This window comes from Esox lucius, chromosome 14 (genome assembly GCF_011004845.1).
Source record: "Esox lucius isolate fEsoLuc1 chromosome 14, fEsoLuc1.pri, whole genome shotgun sequence".
Classification (NCBI taxonomy): Eukaryota; Metazoa; Chordata; class Actinopteri; order Esociformes; family Esocidae; genus Esox; species Esox lucius.
In genome coordinates, this window is record NC_047582.1 from 8,612,824 (window position 1) to 8,635,257 (window position 22,434).

The window sequence follows — 22,434 nt, forward strand, 5'->3', positions numbered from 1 at the left end:
AAAAGGGTTGTTGTGTTGTAAAGGTTTCTAAATGGAACCCAAAAGGGTTCCCGTAACAAAAGGGGTTCTGCCTGAAACTAAAAACATGGTACTATCTGAAACCACCCGGAACCCCAATCGTTAGTTGAAAGGGTTCCTCCATAGTGACAGCCAAATGACTATTTAGGTGCGTTTCTGTGAGTTTGATTGGAATAAATGTACTTATGATAATGACATTTATGATATTTGTGATTATAACGATTATTATGGTGGTGGTGAAAAATGGTGCCCGGAGGCGATCATAATAGTAACCCCATAAACATACTTAAGAAAAGGTATTAATAAAAATAATAAAAACATTAATAATAACAATATTTTTTTTTACAATAGACTATATTCCTAGAAACTTAAATATGGTAATCAGTTCACACTTTGGCGTAAAACTGTAATTCTACTAGGGTTAATTGCTTCAGATGCGTTCCTAGATCGTTTTACCTACAGCAACCATATGCGATTTAATTGTTGTTTAATGTATAAATTTGCCGCTTCGTGTTGTTGTTGGCAGTTACCTTACTGTACTGACTTAAAACGTTATCTTGAACAAGGACGCGTAATGGGTCAAAACTATCACCTAGGCCTACTAAAATAACTAATTACACACCACAACTACTGCAACCTACTTTTAAACTAGACTTGCCTTTCCACTAACAACCATTAGCGTCTACATGATGTTTGCTCTTCCAGGACTAACTAAATGATTATCTGGGTAAATATTGAAATTCCATACGATTGGTAGCTACTATGTTAAAGCGGCGGGCGACCCGACTCTCCCTATTGATGAGGCCCCGCTATCTTAATCCTGAGCATTTCCCTGTAAATAGCTTCTTGCATGAGAAAGGCCTGCATGGGTCGCCCTCCCCTCCCGTCCCCTTAACTCCACAAAAATACACACACACACACACGCACACACAGAGAGAGAGAGAGGGAGAGAGAGAGGGAGAGGGAGAGAGAGAGAGAGAGAGAGATGATAATGCAGGGAGGGTTTGTAGCATTAGCTCTTGTTCAGCTACTCCCATCTTCCCATCGCATCCCATTCAGGGTCATTTAAGGCGGGTATCATGTCATGTAAAGACGCCCCCCTCACTTTGTAGGAACCTAATAGACATCTACTCCAATAGGTCATCTTGTCATAGACCGAAGACGAAGAGGTGAAAAGAAGATGGAAGATGATGTTTAGGTTTTTTGTTCTGTGCCTAAGTGCCATCAATGATTTAACCTTTAGTTCATGGGGATTCGGTTCAGTTGAATAAACCAAAGCTTTAATTTCACATAATCAATGTCTTATTGGTGGTGGCCTTTAAGAAAAAATAAATGTTGGGAAAAGGGCCCAGCTACAGTATCATAGCCTACAATTATTCAGCTAGTGCCTCAGTTCTTTAAGCGTTCGAAGGGGATAGTCCCTAAAATCCATTCACACCGGCTGACGAGCTTCATAGCGAGTGGAGCTACAGCAGACACATAGAAAATGGCAGATTGTAGACTTTACGCCGTTTAGGTCCATTCTGTGACGAGGCAGTACTCAAACGAGAAAGTGACCAGTGATGTTTTTTCCAATGTTCATGTCCCTTTCAGCTAAAGGAAAGTTTATTAGCCTATTTCTGTAAGCTTGGTTTAAGGTTTGGGTCGACCTGAAGGTAGGCTATCGACCATTATTTAAAGGGGTAACCATGACAACTGAGTCCTGATTGGCCACCCAGGCACGGGAATTAATGGGAGCGTCACCCAATCTGAATACAGATGCGCCTCGCGCGGGCACAGCCCGGCACAGTGATGCGAAAAGTGTTGACGGGAGGTGAGCGGAGGCGAAGAAGTGGAACCTAAAAACAAAAGATGACAGACGGATAAAAGAGAGGGACTTTTACAATTAAAACGTCATAATAACTACAGCAGGCCTGTATTTTCTACAATAACTGCCGATCCATGTTTCCATTTTACGCAGACCGTAAATAAAGAGGAGTGGATGCTTTTTAAATTAACCTTTTTATTCCGGATTGTGACAAGTCCCAGGACAGGACCAGGAGTACAGTAGAGGACCTTTGTGGAGTGTTCGCTTATAGCCTGCCTTTAAAACGGTAGGGAAGAAGGACTTCTCACCATCCACCCACCTGACGGAACATTCACGTCTGTTTTGTCCCCAACCCCGGAGCCAAGACGTTGCTGCGTGGAGAGCCGCGTGGCCCCAGACCCATCACCGGAGCCCGCGTGGGAAGGTCGGCCCTCGGTGTCCTCCAGACCGGTGGGATGATGGTCCACTGCGCGGGGTGCGACAGGCCCATCTTGGACCGGTTCTTGCTGAACGTGTTGGACCGAGCCTGGCACGCAAAGTGCGTCCAGTGTTGCGAGTGTAACTGTAATCTGACAGAGAAGTGCTTCTCTCGGGAGGGAAAGCTCTATTGTAAAATTGACTTTTTCAGGTAAGGACAAGAGATTCATGCATGCGTAAAAGGAGAGCTTGCCAAACTCTCAGTAAACTCACCAAGGATTAATATAGCCTAACCACACTGTCACTCCGGATTTTGCTTGTTTTGTTTTTGTGGATTTGGCTTTCATGTCTTAAGGTTCAAATCGTTTTAACGTCACTCACAGACTTACCATAATGGTATTAGTCTGTAGGTCTAAACACATTGTTTTTTGAAAATGGGTATGGTTCACTAAGGCCTATTTCACATGGTATGATATATTGAACTGTTAACAGATTTCACTTTAAATTATGATATGCCTACCCTTTATATTTAAACGAATTCACAAGATAGTCAAATAGATTTTGCTTTACAAATTATATAATTTTAATTTATTATCAATATAATTGTTGTATTAAGTTCGGTCAACAGCTGTTAATATCGCAACATATTTAGAATTTTGACATTTAATTATAGCCTATCACTCTTTGTTCGTGTGAGTTTTACGGGCGAAATTATTGTTTTACTTTTAAGTGTTTTCTTACAGTGCGAAGTATTGTTTTAGAATGCTACGAAACATTTACTTAATTTATTATATTTATTATGATACAAATAATATCAATATTAATTGATATTTTAATGTGGCGGGTTGAATTTTATGTGTATTTACTCCATTCTTGCGGACATGTATGGAGGCAGTTTAAATAATTTCGATATCAGCTACATTTTCTCTAGTCATTATTGTTTGTTACAATACATTATAAACCCCTGTCCATTAGGCATGTACACCAGCCGCTCAGTTCTTCAAAGTGTTCCATGTAATTGAGTGATAAGTCCAGGCCCTTGTTTGTGTCCGCACACTCGTAGCATCATACCAATTAGTTAGGTATGTCATCTTTACCCCTCCCCTAACAAATTGTTTAATGACATGTAGGCCCAGTGTTTAAGCCTTTGTGGTGGCATTGTTGGCCTCAAACGGCCTTGACCATCACATTAGCCGGCTCCCATCAAGTCGTGGATTTAAATGGCCATACCATTAGCCAGGCGAAACAGTAATCACTCTAATGTGGCCATTTGTTGTGTAAGTAGAGCGGTGGTTGCGCCGGGGGAGGCTGGGCCCGGGCGGTGCATGTGAAAGGGTACAGTGGAGTGATACTATTGCAAATGGGTGGAGAGGGAGAGAGTGAGAGAATAATTCTGTATGGTGTTAAAAATAAAGGGGGCTTGCCTCGACCGCTTGTTACGTGCCCCCATGCAACCGCTTCCCAAACCTCAAAACAGGCCGAGCCACACAACCCAAACACACACACACATCTACACACACACACACACACTACCCAACACACCCTCAAACGCAGATTCTCTCCAATACTCGAATTATAATTGAAATATTTTCTATTCCTGTATTTTTACCGTCCTGAGGCGACGCCATGTTGACGAGAGAGATTACCAAATCAGCATGAGACGAGCGTGACAAGGGTTCTGGCTCGTGATGAGGTGGATTAGGCCTATTTATTTTGCGTCGAAGAGGGAAACACAAATATACAATGCATGGTGGGAGAAACACAAAATAAGGCTCCCTTTACCATCAGTAGACCTATCGGTAGCACGCATTTACTTCCAGTACAACCCTGGCATTGTCAAACGATTTAGCTTGTCGACTATCTCCCTGGAAACGTTTAGAGGTTAGGATATTATTCGTCTGTCTTTCCTAAATAATATAAGTCTACCCACCACGCTTTTACACGTGAAGATTGTGAATGTGGATTAACAAGAGATTTTCACGCTGAAATGTTCCTAGTCTGTTTAATCCTTCAATATCTCCGTGGTCACAATGTGCTGATTGCCACTAATGCGTTCTGCGTGGGTTTATTATTAAAGCAACTCCATCAAAAATAGGATTTCTTAAATTATTATTTCCAAGGTTGAAAATTAATCTAGGGCAGGTGGCTACATTGTCAGCTTCTTTGTATCAAGAAGAGGCTGACACAATTTAACGAAAATTAGAATATAAAATAGAATACGCTTTCTTCTATGATTACAAAGACGCAATAACAAAAATAGGTCTATATGTAAGAAAAAAAGCACATCCTTTTTTATTTGTATCTATTACTACTACAACAGTCTATAATAAACGATATTAATATTCATTTTCTCACATTAAAGCTATTTAAATAGTATCAACACATCTGCATTGCTCACTATTGCATTATTCGCAATAGGACTATCTTTCAGGCTTAGACCTAAATGGGGTAGGTGTATCATTTTCGTATTTTTTTTAAATGTATTAAGTTAATGTCAGCGTGATAACACACCAACATCATGTTGCCTCTGCTCTCGCTTTCTTTCCAGGAGGTTTGGGACTAAGTGCGCGGGCTGTCTCCAAGGCATCTCTCCCAGCGATCTGGTACGGAAAGCGCGCAGCAAGGTGTTCCATCTCAACTGCTTCACGTGCATGGTGTGCAACAAACAGCTGTCCACCGGCGAAGAGCTCTACGTCATCGACGAAAATAAGTTTGTTTGCAAAGAAGACTATCTGAGCTCAGGCGCTATCAAGGAAGTTAACTTGAATTCAGGTAAATTTATCTAAATGTTTTAATCGGAATGAGGTTTACTGCATTGATTGGAAAATACCCAGCTGGTCTTCGAAAATATCTAACCGATGTCTGTAATTAATTGATCTTTTTCTTTTGAAATGAGGAGCCTAAGCATAAATTGCCACTTTTTAAGAAGTTGTATAGCCTACAGACCTCGGCAATTCAGAACCATGGAGAGGGTGCGTGACTGAGCCTTATTTTGGCTCTGCACATCGTCTGCAAGTGTCCATTCTGAAGTAGTCTGTTGTAGATCTGAATTTTGAATGCTTTTTGATATAATGCTGTGCTTTGGTTTAATCGATTTTACTATCCCATTTTAGCGGCAGTGTCATATATGCCTGTATGGTAGAAAAATGCGTAAGTCTACCGATATTTCCTGTGTGAGACACTTGACGCCCCTAAATCATTTAATAAATATAATAAAATAATTAATTAAAATGGCTATGAAATTGACATGAGATAAGACCAAAACCAAAATCTTCGTTTTGGTACAAAAAACAAGTCTACAACAACTTTCAGAAATGCTTGTGTTCGGGGGGGGGGGGGGGGGGGGGTCTAAGAATCTAATCAATGGCCTTTGATTTTTTTATTTAGTTCAACAAGGTGGCAAATAACATTTGTATCCTCGAAAGACGTGGCATTGTTGTTGACCCTTTTCTGTGTGTCTGTAGCATCAAATATGAACATACTGACATTCTCGCTGCCGTAATGGGCATTGTAGGCTATAGAGCATGTGTAGCATAGCGTTTGATGAGGTTCGCCAACAAAGCATCTCCGCGTCGCTGAATGCATCTGACCATAGCTCAGGCTTATCATTATCAACGCTATAAATTCCTGTCAGATGAATAGCTCAAACAACCCTCCCCTCGGACAATGACACGCTGTTATCGTGCGACACAGCGGGTCCTTGGGGATCCGCTGTATAGTCTGCGTAGCCCATTTTTTTGTTTCACATTACATGTATAATTTCAATTTCATTATCTCGATCCGGTTAGGTCATGCGGGCAGGATTTAGTTTTGTAACAGTTTGTAACACCTGTTTTATTTGCGAACACCTAAACTGGTAAATCCATGGCTTTAGATCATTTAGATTATATTAGCTTAAATTGGCAAAGTCTAGACCTATTTTTCTATTAAAGGGACTGAAAGGGGATTTCCATATTAGTGTTTCTAAGGCATCATTGTTTCACATATTTCGGTTTATTTTTGATTAGACAGTCTACGTCCATAATGTAGTAGTTAGACTAAGCAGTATAGCCCCCATGACGCCTCCTATTGAGATTCCATTCTCCCCGGTCCCCTTAGTGTCATCATGCACAGACAGAAGTTTATCGCCGGACCTCCAGGACCCGATAGGCCTACAGGACGACACAAAAGAGACAGACAATTCCACGTCCTCAGATAAGGACACGAACAATAACGAGAATGAGGAGCAGAATTCGGGCACGAAGCGACGAGGCCCGCGAACCACCATCAAAGCCAAGCAGCTGGAAACGCTGAAGGCTGCCTTTGTGGCCACTCCAAAACCCACCCGACACATCCGGGAACAGCTGGCCCAGGAGACTGGACTTAACATGCGGGTTATACAGGTAGGAAAGCAGACAAACTTCAGTGTGTATTTGTTGGTTGATACAGAGTTCGTTTTTTATTGGTCTTAGGGATTTATTGTATGTTAAAAACAATAGAATATAAAATAATGTGTTGAATTTCCATGTAAGTCAAGTTGAGAGAGAACAGCTTGTTTTCTCTTTGTGTGTTTGATGAGCACTACTTCATTTGGATGGATTGTCTCCGATATTAGTGATGAATTATAATAGATTGGATTTTAATTCATTTTCAGTGAAATTAGATCGAGATTTAATTGAACCTAATTAAAGTGAAAATAATAAATGTCAAAAACGCAATGTAGGTTGTCAGGTTATTACCTAGTCCCCTAAAGTTCTTTGTAAAAGTAGGTGTGCCTATAATTGACCTACCTAAATTTGGAGGCAAACATGTTTGGAAGAAGACATGAGAAAAATAACAAAATATAGGCCTATTCAAATGAAATGCTGATTGATAAATCCATAAGATCATAATAAGATCAGCTCGAATGAACCTTCCTTCTCAATATATAGCAATGGGCCTATAAAATACATTCATTTCTTATGTATGTAATTTGTTATCTTTTGGTAACATTTATCTAGACTACAATAATAATATAATTTAGATATATTTTTCATATGTTATGGATTACGTTATGATTGTTTCAAGTAACTTATAAGTTATAGATTTAAAATAATCAAACCTTGGCAATATCACTAGGCTGTGCATCTTTTATGTTAGCCTATTCTGACTTGGCTCTCTTGGTGTTTGATTCTTTTAAGTAAAAGGAAAATTATAATTTGAATGGATATTAACGTTTATACAATTTAATATTATTTTATCTTGAATGTTTATGCATTGTTTTAACAAAACTCAGATTGCCTGCTCGGCCAGATGAAGGGACTAGAGGCTTTGACTAAAAGACCCGGGCTACAGATTGTTCTTTTTCAGTATGTATCTGTGGCCGCAGGCTTTTCGATTTTAGAAAATAATGCACTGCTGACGTTTTTAACATCCACACATTTAACAGTTGTGTCACTGCAAAACGAATCCCACTGCATTGCACATAAGTCCTGAGATAAATGTAGACGTTTTAAAGGAAAACGGTTTATTTTAACAGCGACACATACCCATGCAAAACAAGAAATGTAAATAGGCCGCAGTAGCTGAGCTCAGCCAAGAACGTGAAATTATACCGTATTTTCTTTGAGGGATTTTCACTTCTTGAATTGAATGAAATGAAAACTGAATGGACCTTAAACCCTGTTAGGGAGATCCTATGGCCCTGTGACAAAATGTGAGATAACAGTCACTGCTAATGAGAGAGGAATAACACCACTGTTTATCTTCTGGATGTGGAATGTATCCTCACTGCTGCCAAACACACTCAGATCTCTAGCCTAGTCATAACCTCTATAATTCTCTGTGTCCCACACATCTACACATGAACACACACGAATGCACGCATGCCACACGCACATGTATAGACACCCAGAAACAGACACGCACCGATACATGGACATCGAGATGAACGCGCGCACCTACAAACACTCACTGTAGGTTTCTGGGTGCAGACTGTGTTAGGGTGATTAGCACCGTCTCTGCCAGCTGAGATGTGGCTTTTTGTGCGCTTGCAGTAATTATCACTGATTTCACAGATTAACATACCATACACCCCCTTCGCTCCTCTCTTTCCTCACTCATTTACTGCCAGACAGTCACACCTCCTCTCTCCGACCAGGCCTTGTGTCGGGTAGCATTGCACCTTTCCAGTTACATGTTTCCACAACACTGAATCGGTGCAGTTCTTCTCTGATTAGCAAAAACATAATGCACCGTGATATATAGAACTAAGATGGTGGCCAGTTTTATCATCTCACCCCTCATTTGCTGTGTGCTAACTGCCGATGCATCATGAGTGGGGAGTCCTCTGAAACCCTGCTGGTGCTCTAGCATGGTGTGTGTGTGTAATCCCTAAGCAACGCTCTCTCAAGGGGAGCGAAAAGCATTTCCATAAAAATGTACCCTACAGTTAGACGATTATTCTCAATAGGCAGGTGTCGTCTTTGCTGAGAAAAGCACGGAGAGGAATGTCTAAGTGGTTTTAGGTGTTTGTGTGTGTGTGTTTTGTTTATCTCCAACACAGTGGGAATGTGCCTCTGGTGTAGCCTAGCTGGTGTTAACATGCATTACTATGCAGCGCTGATGCAGAGACACAACGGGACACGTGTTGTTTTTAGAATGCAAAGCTAGTACTCCATATGTTGGACATTTGTACATTTTTACACGTCTCCTTTGTTCTTGAAGAATACACGTTATTTGCCTTTAGTGAATATTGTTTTTTATTTCTCATATTCTCTGGGTTAGCTTGTTGAATTGAGGCCTGCTGAGGCACATAAGAAGAAGACCTATAGAAAATAGTTTGTTGGTGTTATTGATTGAATAATGGATTCAATTAGATCCTCGAAAATATACTTAAGTCATATCACTGATTAAAACGTCTCCTGTGTGATTTGTGTTTGTTGACCATCATTTGATGTCTTGGTTGAAACTGAACCTATTGTTTTCATCTTGTCTGAACCTATTTACTTCCTGTCAGTGTCTATGTTTTTTTATTTACCACCACTGCCTCCATCCCACATTTAGATTTCCTTTAGCATATGCTCTTATCCAGAGCAACATACAGGAGAAATGATGGTCAAGCGCCTTACTCAAGGGCACAGCAATGAGATTTTTCACCTTCGACCAGGAGTTTCACCTTCGTCCACTGAGTGTGACTGGGTGGATCAAACAGGGTTGCCTCGTTTTGTGCTCTGGTGACTCACTGTGTTAGGTCCAACACCAATGAGCTCAGTCATGGTTGTTTGCCGGGATTGCACTGTCCTCTAGCCCATATGTGGCACAGAAAACTTGTAGGTTGAGCAAGCAGTATGATAATTAGAGAAATAGCTTGGAGTTGTGATGAGGCAAGGCCATAAATCCAAATGTACATCACGATTTGGGAGAATAGAATCTCAATAGGAAACTATATTGGGGCTATACTGTCTAGTCTAACTACTACATTATGAACGCAGACTGTCTAATAGCAAATGAACCGAAATATGTGAAACAATGGCGCCTGAGAAACACTAACATGGAAAGCCCCTTTCAGTCCCTCTAATAGAAAAATAGGTCTAGACTTTGCCAATTCAAGCTAATATAATCTAAATGATCTAAATAGATTTGGAGAAAGGTCAGCATAGAAATTCAAACCAGTCACCTTTCAGTTAGTGGCCCAATGATTTAACCACTGGGCAATCTGTCCGTATTCCACCCATTTATCCTGTCATATATTCTATCTATGTGGAACAATTTATTTTACCGGGTGGTACCTAAGAATAGTTATTTTCTTGATTTTTTAAAATTGTTTTTAAATTAATTGATGCATTCACACTAATCTCAAGTTGGCAAACAATAAACCAAAAACATTGCAGACAAACTTTGCTGCAGAGTTTACATAATATTAACAATACATTAGACAGCTCATTATACAATTCATACATTCAAAACAAGGCAGGTTAAATTGCAAAATAGACAATCTAGAAATCGTTCAGAAAATTAAGGTCTAAAATTAAAGTGGATTTAAATTGATGCTTATTTGATTTGATGGCAATTAGGAGTAGGCCATGTCATTTAAGTACCTTGTGTTTCAATTCTCTGCATATTGTTGTAACTTGTGAAATGGATTATGAATACATCTGGTGATGATTACTTTCCATTGTCAAAGTATTGAACTAAAAATAAACACACATTTGATTAGAGGTTTTACTTCAGATGCTTAAAATTGTAACCAGTGTAAAACGCATTATGATTTAAATGTTTAGTTTCATGAAAGTTTTCCAAATTCAATAAAAACTGAAAAACACCTCCTCTGAATTCAATCAGAAATCAAAATGTGATCTTTCTCTTGTTGTTGCTAGGTGTGTTATTCTCTCCGTCCTCACAGATTAGATTTTGTTTCTTGTCTTTCGCTCATCTCTAGGTGTGGTTCCAGAACCGTAGGTCCAAGGAACGGAGGATGAAGCAGTTGAGCGCTTTGGGGGCCCGGCGGCATGCCTTCTTCAGAGGGCCCCGGAGGATGAGGCCCCTGGGAGGACGACTGGAGGACCCAGACATTCTGGGGCCTGGTGCATATGGATACTACACAGGTAAGATTCAACACCATTACTGTAATGGTAAAATACACTCACTGTTCTCGCTGTGTTGCCAGATTGCACTGACACCACCTGTCGGATAACAACACTCACTGTTAGCTCACAAGTGGTCTTTGGTGAAGATGATAGTGGCATACAAATCATATTTCAGCTATGCTATTGGTTGCGTCTGCACTGCCCAATTCGGTGTACACTGCAAGAAGATAAGAGTGCTAACGGCTTATTGAGGGGCCTTGTCAAACTTGAACAACATAGAGCATTCTGAATTACAGAACAGCAAACAGGAATGGCAAAATGAAGAGCATTCCGGAACAGGCTCAAGTGATCTGAACAACTAAGAAATATATATATTTTTTAAACTTGCGCAATAGTACAAAGCTGAAGAGGGTTAGCCAGAGGAATGGAAAATATTGGAACATAGAGGGAGGCGTCCGTCAACAATAATAAAAAGGAGCCTTGAAGGATAGAGCAGGGAGGGAGAGAGACAAAACCTTAATCTCTCTCTCCCAACTCCCTCCATTCTCAGCATGCCTCTTTTCACTGCCTTTTGTTCCTTAGTGAAACAGGGTTGTCAGCTCTACCTTAGTAGCAGCACTACTCCTTCTGTCCTTCTGTTTCTCAACTGGTGCTGCTGCAGAGAAAGCTGTGGACGTGTGTGTATTTGCGTGTGTGTGTGTGTCTGCGTGCGCACGCCCAAGCTTGTTTCGCGCACGCACATCCATACATATGTGTTATTGTCACACCTCTCCTTGCCCCTTCCCCCTTTCCGCCATCACCGCCTCAGGTTCAGGTTGATTCTCAAGGTCTGTCGCAGCTAGCAGGGTTCTGTTTGTGTGACTCAATAATTAGCTTGTTTATTTTGTTCGGATAGAAAAAAAGAAAAACGGTATTCATTGCATCGGCTTTAGATTATTCTGTTCGTCATTGCCATTTGTGAAATAAGGCTGTTGCACTGCATATACAGTAACATACATGGGAAATGATTCTTTCTGTCATTTTGGGGACAAAGCATAATATTTTTTTTTAACACAGCATGTCTGTCTGTGCCAGATTGTTGATATAGGATAGATTGGTAATTATGGTTGTTTACAACTTACTGTACAATAAAGTTATTGGATTTGGTTAGTTATTTTTCATCTTTCTCTCTGTAATAGTTGAAAAACACACAGGCCTAATTTAAGAAAAATAGTATTGTTTCGGTTAGTCGTGAGTAGGGTGATTTTATATCCATTTTAAAGTTTAGGCACTTATGACTAATAAAGCAAGACTACTGAAGTCAACTCACACCACCTAACATATTTGAAAAGAAGAATAAAAAGATGAATTGGATTCTTCTTTACTAACAGAAAGTGAGTCAAAGAAATTTTTAATTTTCTTCACGAAACACCAGGGCACAGGTGTTTAGTCAAGTTTGGCTATTTTGCTTCAACTAAATTGTTCCCTTAACCTCCTTGAAATGTTATACTGTTACTTAGGCAAATTAGTACTGCATTTGTTAAAAACAAAACAAGTGTTAATGTATGTCAGTTTATAAAAGATTTAATGATAGTGATTATGAATGTAGCTATGTACATAGACTGCTTCACCTGGGCGTCACACAATTCATCTCATCATTGGACCATTTGTTTTGTAATGGTACAATCCTATCTCTCTGTGCAGAGTACCAGGGCGACTACTACGGAGGAGGGGGGGGGAACTACGACTTCTTCCCCCACGGCCCGCCCTCTTCTCAGGCTCAGTCTCCGGCAGAATCCCCCTACATCCATGGAGGCCCCATGGAGGGCTCCGTGTCGGCCCACCACCCCGCTGACGACCGCAGGTTCACGGACATGATCTCCCACGCAGACACACCCAGCCCCGAGCCTGGCCTGCCCAACTCCCTGCAGCCTGTCCCCGGGGAGGTGTACGGAGGGGGCCCCAGCCCACCATTCTCCCTGGCCAGTAACTCCAGCTACAGTGCCCCTATGTCCCACCCCAGCCAGGAGATGGGAGAGACCACAGTCTGGTAGACCAGGGGGGTGTCTGGGATTGTGGGGTGGGCGGGGGGGTGAACTGACAATTTTGAATTCAGTCAATTCAGGAGATCCGTTCGAGGATGTTATGAATGGGATACTGCAGATTGAAAACTGCAGTTGTTTTGTCTGTTAATAGAGATTTTTCAATTCGGATTCACGGATATTGAATTCACTCGCTGAATTGATGGAGTTGAAATGGATTTGCCCCCCCCCCCCCACCCTCCATGGTTCTCATACAGGAAGGACTGAGTGAGTGCCAGCGTAGCTGGAAAAAACGGACCTTTATTGTTCTCTTCGTCGGCCCGTTCCGCCCTGGAAATACACGCCGCCCACTTCTGCGAACCACAAACTTTGATTGGAGGGAGTTGCTGAGGCAGCCCCTCACCCGTGTATCTCACCCTCTCCCCCTCAAAACCAATGGAGGTATCAATTTATGGACTAAGGACGCTTGAATGAAATTGGAAATGAATACAAGCCAAAAGAGACGTTCAATGTATTTTATTTTGTGATCTCAGACATTTCTTGATTTTCTATTCTGTCATTTCTTTCCGCATAATATCTTTTGCTGGTAACCCAGTCACATGTTGTAATTTTGCTTCCAATACAAAGCTCAAACAGGCAAATACTCCTTTTCATTGTTCTCACTGTTGGCGAACACAACCATCTTTGCGTCTAGTGTCAGCACCTCTGAAACAAACCTCTTCAGGGGCCTATTATAGAGTGGACATCTACTTGCCGAAGGATGATTTGAGTGAAAACAGGAGTGCTGGGGGAAAATGGTGGAATTATTAACTATTATCCTTGACAACATATACACTGATCCCTTTCGTAACCTTTGAACCAATCAGCCGCAGCCTTCTTGAAGGTCCATAGTGACATATAAAACTTGACTTCTGGAATTCTACCCAACATAAAGCCACATACACATCTTCACTATTCCAACTATCAGTTCTTCTGAGGCATTTGCTATAGATGGACTCGCTTCTCTTCTACGGCAAAATATCTCTATGGTTATTTTTCCGAACACACATTTTCAAATGACATACTCACGCACTCGCACACACGCACGCACGCATGCATCCTTCACACCCATCCAGGCACCATGTCAGTCCTTCTCTCTTCTCCACTTCTCCTGACCTTCTCTTTGTTACTGTCCCTTTACAAAAAAAACAACATGTTTTAATGGAAATTATTTCCAAAAGAACATTGAAGCCATAATGGAGAATGTCCTTCGGCAGCTGAGGTCTTCATCATCAATAGGCAGAAAACAAAAGGAGGGGCCAGACAACATCTGTGACTTGCTACCCGTCTGTCTGCATGGAAGCCTGGCAACCATCGCCACCTAGCGGTCTGACAGGGACACTGCAGAGCAGTCACCACCAGCCGCATGTCTGTACGCGTGTGCTTGTGTTGCGTGCAGGAAATGGAGACCGCCTCGGCAAAGAACAAAGCAAATACCATCAACACACACGCACACGCACATACACACACAAAAATGCACAGAAGCAGATAGTATAGAGATACCAACAAATAGGGGACTTTTCTACAATTTCTATATCCGAGTATATCGGGCAAGGCAAATTATGGAGAGGGTAACTTAGTGCAATAATCCTCCAGGAATTGATTCCACCGCATTACTTTTTGTGAAAGATGAAATTAGCAAAGTAGTTACGCAGGTCCGTGGGGTGTATCGCTTCAGCATCTACATAAATTATACATGTCTGCCTGTCTGTTTCTTATAGCAGAATGTGCCCTTGTAGCGGTATTGTCAGTGCAAAGACTCCACAGTCTTCACTGACGTAGAACGCTAATTCAAAAAGGTCTTTGGAACAAACACAAAAGCACAGTCAAGGTCAGTTCATTGCATTCAGGCAAGGCAGTCGGACACATTCTTCCATTATTGTTTGATTCATTCATCTCTGTACTCACTTTGTACCCAGGCAGTTTTCTATTTGCCTTCCAGAGGGTACAGATCGTACCGTTCAGATATCAAACAATAATGCTTACTATCTGTTTCCAAGCAGCTATTATTTCTGTCATATTATTGATCACATTTAAGCTGTGCTCTCCTTCGGAATTTGGAATCAAAATGAGTGGGGAGTGTCTCGTTTATGTGGTCAAATAAAATGAGGTGTATCTCCACAATGTACTGTAGCTGTGTGAGAGAAAGAGACTGTGTGCGTGTGTGTGTGTGTGTGTGTGTGTGCGTGCGTTGGCGGAAAATGGATCGGGGTGTATTGTTTCAATGTAAATAGTACTGTTAATAAAAAAAATAATCCTCTCTTGCACTACGTTCTCCAGTGCTTTGTCAAACCTCTGTTGGATACAAGCGTGTTCCTCAAACTCTGCTCAGCAGACCATTCCACCACCCTAGTCAAAACCAGGAGCAACACCTTTCCAATCCTTTTGGATCCGCACAGATTCCTGGGGGTGGGGGGAGAACGGAAGAGGGACATAGTCTTAGCAGATTTACAATCAACCTACTACCCTTCCACATGCTCAGGGTAGAATGCGTCTCTCTAGCGCAGGTCCAGGACCAGATTACCCTCCCCAAACCCTCAGCAGAACGTAAACCTGGCTTGAGATCAGCATCTAGAGGCCAATCCACCCAGCGTCTAGTGGAGCTCTGGCCTTGCCCCCCCACCCCCGCCCCTCCGCCTTCACGTCTTTATCCCCTCCTCCGGCTGAATCCCCCTCTCCCTCCATGGGCCCAGGTGGACTCAGGGTGGCCCAGGTCCGAGGTAATTTTCCCCATGACTGCTTTTAATGTAAAGGGTAATGTGAGAGGAGACAGGCTTCCCCACACATGCTCTCCCACGCACACACCTCCCCCTGCGTGAGTCTGGAACGAGCTGCAGTCCACACGCACACTCGCTGTTGCACGCGCGCAGACACACAGCCGCGGTCTACGTGGTCCTCAGCCTCCGCTGGTCCATTACCAGTATCCCTCCGATCTCTTTATTTATTCTCTCTTCACTCCTCTGTTTACTCCCCTGAGCATCTCCTCTCCTCCGACAAGAACACAGTCCTGTATCACTCCATCTCTCAGACAGAGGGAGGGATGGATAAAGAGAACTACAGAGAGGGAGCAAGAAAGTGTGAAGAAATGGTGCATAGGAACCCATAGGACCCAGCTGATTCTATAGGAGGCAATAAGCACACACGCACACACACACATGCACGCACACACACACACACACACACATGCACGCACACACAGACGCACACACACACCAGGGGCTTAGAGACTGACCTGCTGCACAGAAACAAACAACTCTGATAATCTTAACCTTTTTGCCCAAACATCACTGGTTCACTATGAGCCAACACACACACCACACACACCAAAGCCCATTAACACAGTGCTTCAGTAATGGATTTCTTTGCTCTGCTGTTTTGGTAGAGAGGAGCTGAGGCCTGGTAGAACCGCTATAAATCACCTGCTTGTTCCCTCTCCCCCTCTGTCTTCCCTCATCCTCCCTCCCTCTTTCTCTTCTCTCATCCTCCTTCTCTCTCAGCAGCCCGCCATCAACACAGTACATTGTGTTTCCCCGTCCTAAACCCCCTTCCACCATAACACACACATACAGACACACACCAATAAATGTACCTCTCTCCCATCTTGTATTCTCTGCCTGGGGCGGGGAAATCCTATTACTCTATGAAGAGGAACACATAGTCATTAATTACATATTCACACACTATTGCTATCCCTTAAAAACAAATATGCGTTAATAAAAAATCGAAACAACCAAATGTAGAATCAAAGTAATAGTCAAGTCCAATGGTGTATTAAGCAGCATTCTGATAAAACGTAACCAACGTTTCAGATCCTTGATCATGAAGGCATAGCGTTCAGATAGAAATAGTTTTGGTACCGTGGAAAATGTTTCACATTAAAAAGGGGCTCACATTGGCTACAGCATTTGTAATGTTCAGAACTCTTAAACACAATGAATATACCCTAGTTCTGCATAAAGTGCATGGTTTGGGGAGGTTCAGGATGGGCTAGCAGTCCATTTAGGAGCGGGTGACCAGTGCTGGCAGAATGACAGACCATGACACTGGTATATGCCCCCGGTTCCCCCTGGAGGCCAAAATGAAAAACCACAACCCCAGAGTCCACGGCCCACGATTCGGTCGGTCCCTGAGAAAGAAGATAATGCACTGGCTTCCACCGTCAAATTGCCAAATTGCCAATGATCAACTGTTTTCCCAACAGTCATATATTTTTTGTCCGGAATATCCACAGAACTGAAAAGATCACAGCAATGTATCTATTGAGAACAGATGGGGAGAGGGAGAACTGAAGAGTATACGGTCAGATTAGCACCGGTATGAATTAGATAATGACTGAAAAACACTGTTAAATAAGATAATAGATCCAAGTAATGTTATATGAGGGATTGTCATGTCCAAGAGGAGTCATGTTGTCCCTTAAAAGTCACAGTATATAAGTAGACAGAAGAGGAATGTCGCCTCTCCTGCCACTCAGCCACACTTTGCTTTCTAGACATGTATTTAATAAGAGATGTCAATGCCTAGTCTTGATTCTAGACATGTAGATAATAAGAGAGATGTCAATGTCTAGCCTTGATTCTAGACATGTAGATAATAAGAGGGATGTCAATGTCTAGCCTTGATTCTAGACATGTAGATAATAAGAGGGATGTCAATGTCTAGCCTTGATTATAGACATGTAGATAATAAGAGAGATGTCAATGTCTAGTCTTGATTCTAGACATGTAGTTAATAAGAGGGATGTCAATGTCTAGCCTTGATTCTAGACATGTAGATAATAAGAGAGATGTCAATGTCTAGTCTTGATTCTAGACATGTAGATAATAAGAGGGATGTCAATGTCTAGCCTTGATTCTAGACATGTAGATAATAAGAGAGATGTCAATGTCTAGCCTTGATTCTAGACATGTAGATAATAAGAGAGATGTCAATGTCTAGCCTTGATTCTAGACATGTAGATAATAAGAGACATGTCAATGTCTAGTCTTGATTCTAGACATGTAGATAATAAGAGAGATGTCAATGTCTAGTCTTGATTCTAGACATGTAGATAATAAGAGAGATGTCAATGTCTAGCCTTGATTCTAGACATGTAGATAATAAGAGAGATGTCAATGTCTAGTCTTGATTCTAGACATGTAGATAATAAGAGAGATAACAATTTCTAGTCTTGATTCTAGACATGTAGATAATAAGAGACATGTCAATGTCTAGCCTTGATTCTAGACATGTAGATAATAAGAGAGACGTCAATGTCTAGTCTTGATTCTAGACATGTAGATAATAAGAGAGATGTCAATGTCTAGCCTTGATTCTAGACATGTAGATAATAAGAGAGATGTCAATGTCTAGCCTTGATTCTAGACATGTAGATAATAAGAGAGATGTCAATGTCTAGTCTTGATTCTAGACATGTAGATAATAAGAGAGATGTCAATGTCTAGCCTTGATTCTAGACATGTAGATAATAAGAGAGATGTCAATGTCTAGCCTTGATTCTAGACATGTAGATAATAAGAGAGATGTCAATGTCTAGTCTTGATTCTAGACATGTAGATAATAAGAGACATGTCAATGTCTAGCCTTGATTCTAGACATGTAGATAATAAGAGAGATGTCAATGTCTAGTCTTGATTCTATACATGTAGATAATAAGAGAGATGTCAATGTCTAGCCTTGATTCTAGACATGTAGATAATAAGAGAGATGTCAATGTCTAGCCTTGATTCTAGACATGTAGATAATAAGAGACATGTCAATGTCTAGCCTTGATTCTAGACATGTAGATAATAAGAGAGACGTCAATGTCTAGTCTTGATTCTAGACATGTAGATAATAAGAGAGATGTCAATGTCTAGCCTTGATTCTAGACATGTAGATAATAAGAGAGATGTCAATGTCTAGCCTTGATTCTAGACATGTAGATAATAAGAGAGATGTCAATGTCTAGTCTTGATTCTAGACATGTAGATAATAAGAGAGATGTCAATGTCTAGCCTTGATTCTAGACATGTAGATAATAAGAGAGATGTCAATGTCTAGCCTTGATTCTAGACATGTAGATAATAAGAGAGATGTCAATGTCTAGTCTTGATTCTAGACATGTAGATAATAAGAGACATGTCAATGTCTAGCCTTGATTCTAGACATGTAGATAATAAGAGAGATGTCAATGTCTAGTCTTGATTCTAGACATGTAGATAATAAGAGAGATGTCAATGTCTAGCCTTGATTCTAGACATGTAGATAATAAGAGAGATGTCAATGTCTAGTCTTGATTCTAGACATGTAGATAATAAGAGAGATGTCAATGTCTAGCCTTGATTCTAGACATGTAGATAATAAGAGAGATGTCAATGTCTAGTCTTGATTCTAGACATGTAGATAATAAGAGAGATAACAATTTCTAGTCTTGATTCTAGACATGTAGATAATAAGAGACATGTCAATGTCTAGCCTTGATTCTAGACATGTAGATAATAAGAGAGACGTCAATGTCTAGTCTTGATTCTAGACATGTAGATAATAAGAGAGATGTCAATGTCTAGCCTTGATTCTAGACATGTAGATAATAAGAGAGATGTCAATGTCTAGCCTTGATTCTAGACATGTAGATAATAAGAGAGATGTCAATGTCTAGTCTTGATTCTAGACATGTAGATAATAAGAGAGATGTCAATGTCTAGCCTTGATTCTAGACATGTAGATAATAAGAGAGATGTCAATGTCTAGCCTTGATTCTAGACATGTAGATAATAAGAGAGATGTCAATGTCTAGTCTTGATTCTAGACATGTAGATAATAAGAGACATGTCAATGTCTAGCCTTGATTCTAGACATGTAGATAATAAGAGAGATGTCAATGTCTAGTCTTGATTCTAGACATGTAGATAATAAGAGAGATGTCAATGTCTAGCCTTGATTCTAGACATGTAGATAATAAGAGAGATGTCAATGTCTAGCCTTGATTCTAGACATGTAGATAATAAGAGAGATGTCAATGTCTAGCCTTGATTCTAGACATGTAGATAATAAGAGAGATGTCAATGTCTAGTCTTGATTCTAGACATGTAGATAATAAGAGAGATGTCAATGTCTAGCCTTGATTCTAGACATGTAGATAATAAGAGAGATGTCAATGTCTAGCCTTGATTCTAGACATGTAGATAATAAGAGAGATGTCAATGTCTAGTCTTGATTCTAGACATGTAGATAATAAGAGAGGATGTCAATGTCTAGCCTTGATTCTAGACATGTAGATAATAAGAGAGATGTCAATGTCTAGCCTTGATTCTAGACATGTAGATAATAAGAGGGATGTCAATGTCTAGTCTTGATTCTAGACATGTAGATAATAAGAGAGATGTCAATGTCTAGTCTTGATTCTAGACATGTAGATAATAAGAGAGATAACAATTTCTAGTCTTGATTCTAGACATGTAGATAATAAGAGACATGTCAATGTCTAGCCTTGATTCTAGACATGTAGATAATAAGAGAGACGTCAATGTCTAGTCTTGATTCTAGACATGTAGATAATAAGAGAGATGTCAATGTCTAGCCTTGATTCTAGACATGTAGATAATAAGAGAGATGTCAATGTCTAGCCTTGATTCTAGACATGTAGATAATAAGAGAGATGTCAATGTCTAGTCTTGATTCTAGACATGTAGATAATAAGAGACATGTCAATGTCTAGCCTTGATTCTAGACATGTAGATAATAAGAGAGATGTCAATGTCTAGCCTTGATTCTAGACATGTAGATAATAAGAGAGATGTCAATGTCTAGTCTTGATTCTAGACATGTAGATAATAAGAGACATGTCAATGTCTAGCCTTGATTCTAGACATGTAGATAATAAGAGAGATGTCAATGTCTAGTCTTGATTCTATACATGTAGATAGTAAGAGAGATGTCAATGTCTAGCCTTGATTCTAGACATGTAGATAATAAGAGAGATGTCAATGTCTAGCCTTGATTCTAGACATGTAGATAATAAGAGAGATGTCAATGTCTAGCCTTGATTCTAGACATGTAGATAATAAGAGAGATGTCAATGTCTAGCCTTGATTCTAGACATGTAGATAATAAGAGAGATGTCAATGTCTAGCCTTGATTCTAGACATGTAGATAATAAGAGAGATGTCAATGTCTAGCCTTGATTCTAGACATGTAGATAATAAGAGGGATGTCAATGTCTAGCCTTGATTCTAGACATGTAGATAATAAGAGAGATGTCAATGTCTAGCCTTGATTTTAGACATGTAGATAATAAGAGGGATGTCAATGTCTAGTCTTGATTCTAGACATGTAGATAATAAGAGAGATGTCAATGTCTAGTCTTGATTCTAGACATGTAGATAATAAGAGACATGTCAATGTCTAGCCTTGATTCTAGACATGTAGATAATAAGAGACATGTCAATGTCTAGCCTTGATTCTAGGCATATGAAAGTGGAGTCGGTTGATGGTGATTGAAAACAAAAGAAAAAAATAGTAGCTATGTAAAACGATTAATGGGCCTGGTTAACATTCATGAGTAAAACTTTAAAAGAATGAAAATCAGTGATGTGTTTGAGAGTAAATGTATATTTACTGTCATAAGTATTAGCAACAACCCTCCTTTGTTCCTCAATGAGTTTCAATAATTCTAGTCTAACCTTGTTGTCATGGCAGATAGTATTAACATTTTTGGCGATATCAATATTCATATGGAAAAGTCCAATGATCCTCTTCAAAAAGCCTTTGAAGCCATAATTGACTCAATGGGTTTCATCCAACATGTCTCAGGTCCAACACATTGCCACAATCACACCTTAGATTTAGTCCTGTCACGAGAAATAGATATTGTAGATCTAATAATTTCCCCCCCAAATCCTGGTTTATCGGATCACTGTCTTATTACATTAACCGTTAAAACTAGAAATCCACCTGCTCCGCAAACAATGAGTTTCAAAAGCCGTACTATAAATTCTAAGACTACAAATAAATTCCTTGATATTCTTACAAGTTCGCTCATTAACGACAGAGTAAATACATATGTAAACGACAAAATCGAGGATCTAAACTTAACACTGCGAAATACATTAGACACGGTTGCACCACTACAAACAAAAGAAATACGCAACAAGAAATTGCTCCCTGGTACGCAGACAATACTAGAGCACTTAAGCAAGCCTCCAGAAAATTGGAGCTAAAGTGTCGCTCCACCAAGTTGGAAGTATTCAGACTAGCCTGGATAGACAGTACACTACAATACCGAAAATAACTCACGTCTGCTCGATCAGCTTATTTCTCCAACCTGATAGAGGTGAACAAAAACAATTTATCTTCGATACTGTCGCAAAGTTAACAAAAAAGCAAAGGTCAAAAAGTGAAGTGGGTCTTCACTTTAGTTGTAATGAATACATGAACTACTTTGATGAAAAGATCATCACTATTAGAAAACAAATAACTGACTCTTCCTTAAATAGTTATAGTCCCCAAAATCTCAGTTGTCCTGAGAATGTCCTGAACCTCCCTGACCAGATGTCAATGGGGACACTTGAATTTTTTGATACCGTATCGCTCGACACATTCACTA

The 22,434-nt window shown here is 40.4% G+C and overlaps 1 protein-coding gene across 1 annotated transcript; it reads left to right on the forward strand.

The window, feature by feature from the left end:
• The first annotated feature begins 1,786 nt into the window (after window positions 1-1,786).
• On the forward strand, window positions 1,787-12,835 carry lhx5 (LIM homeobox 5). Its single transcript, XM_010864086.3, has 5 exons — window positions 1,787-2,453; window positions 4,791-5,014; window positions 6,341-6,624; window positions 10,641-10,806; window positions 12,472-12,835. The coding sequence occupies exons 1-5, from the start codon at window positions 2,281-2,283 to the stop codon at window positions 12,819-12,821; spliced, it is 1,197 nt and encodes a 398-aa protein (XP_010862388.1). The 5' UTR covers window positions 1,787-2,280; the 3' UTR covers window positions 12,822-12,835.
• The last annotated feature ends 9,599 nt before the right edge of the window (window positions 12,836-22,434 follow it).

Bases quoted from the DNA above. Each gene is read 5' to 3' on its own strand.
- lhx5 (XM_010864086.3), top strand. From the start codon at position 2,281: ATGATGGTCCACTGCGCGGGGTGCGACAGGCCCATCTTGGACCGGTTC. The intron at 2,454-4,790 runs GTAAGGACAAGA...CTTTCTTTCCAG, and splicing joins TGTAAAATTGACTTTTTCAG to GAGGTTTGGGACTAAGTGCG. The intron at 6,625-10,640 runs GTAGGAAAGCAG...GCTCATCTCTAG, and splicing joins TTAACATGCGGGTTATACAG to GTGTGGTTCCAGAACCGTAG.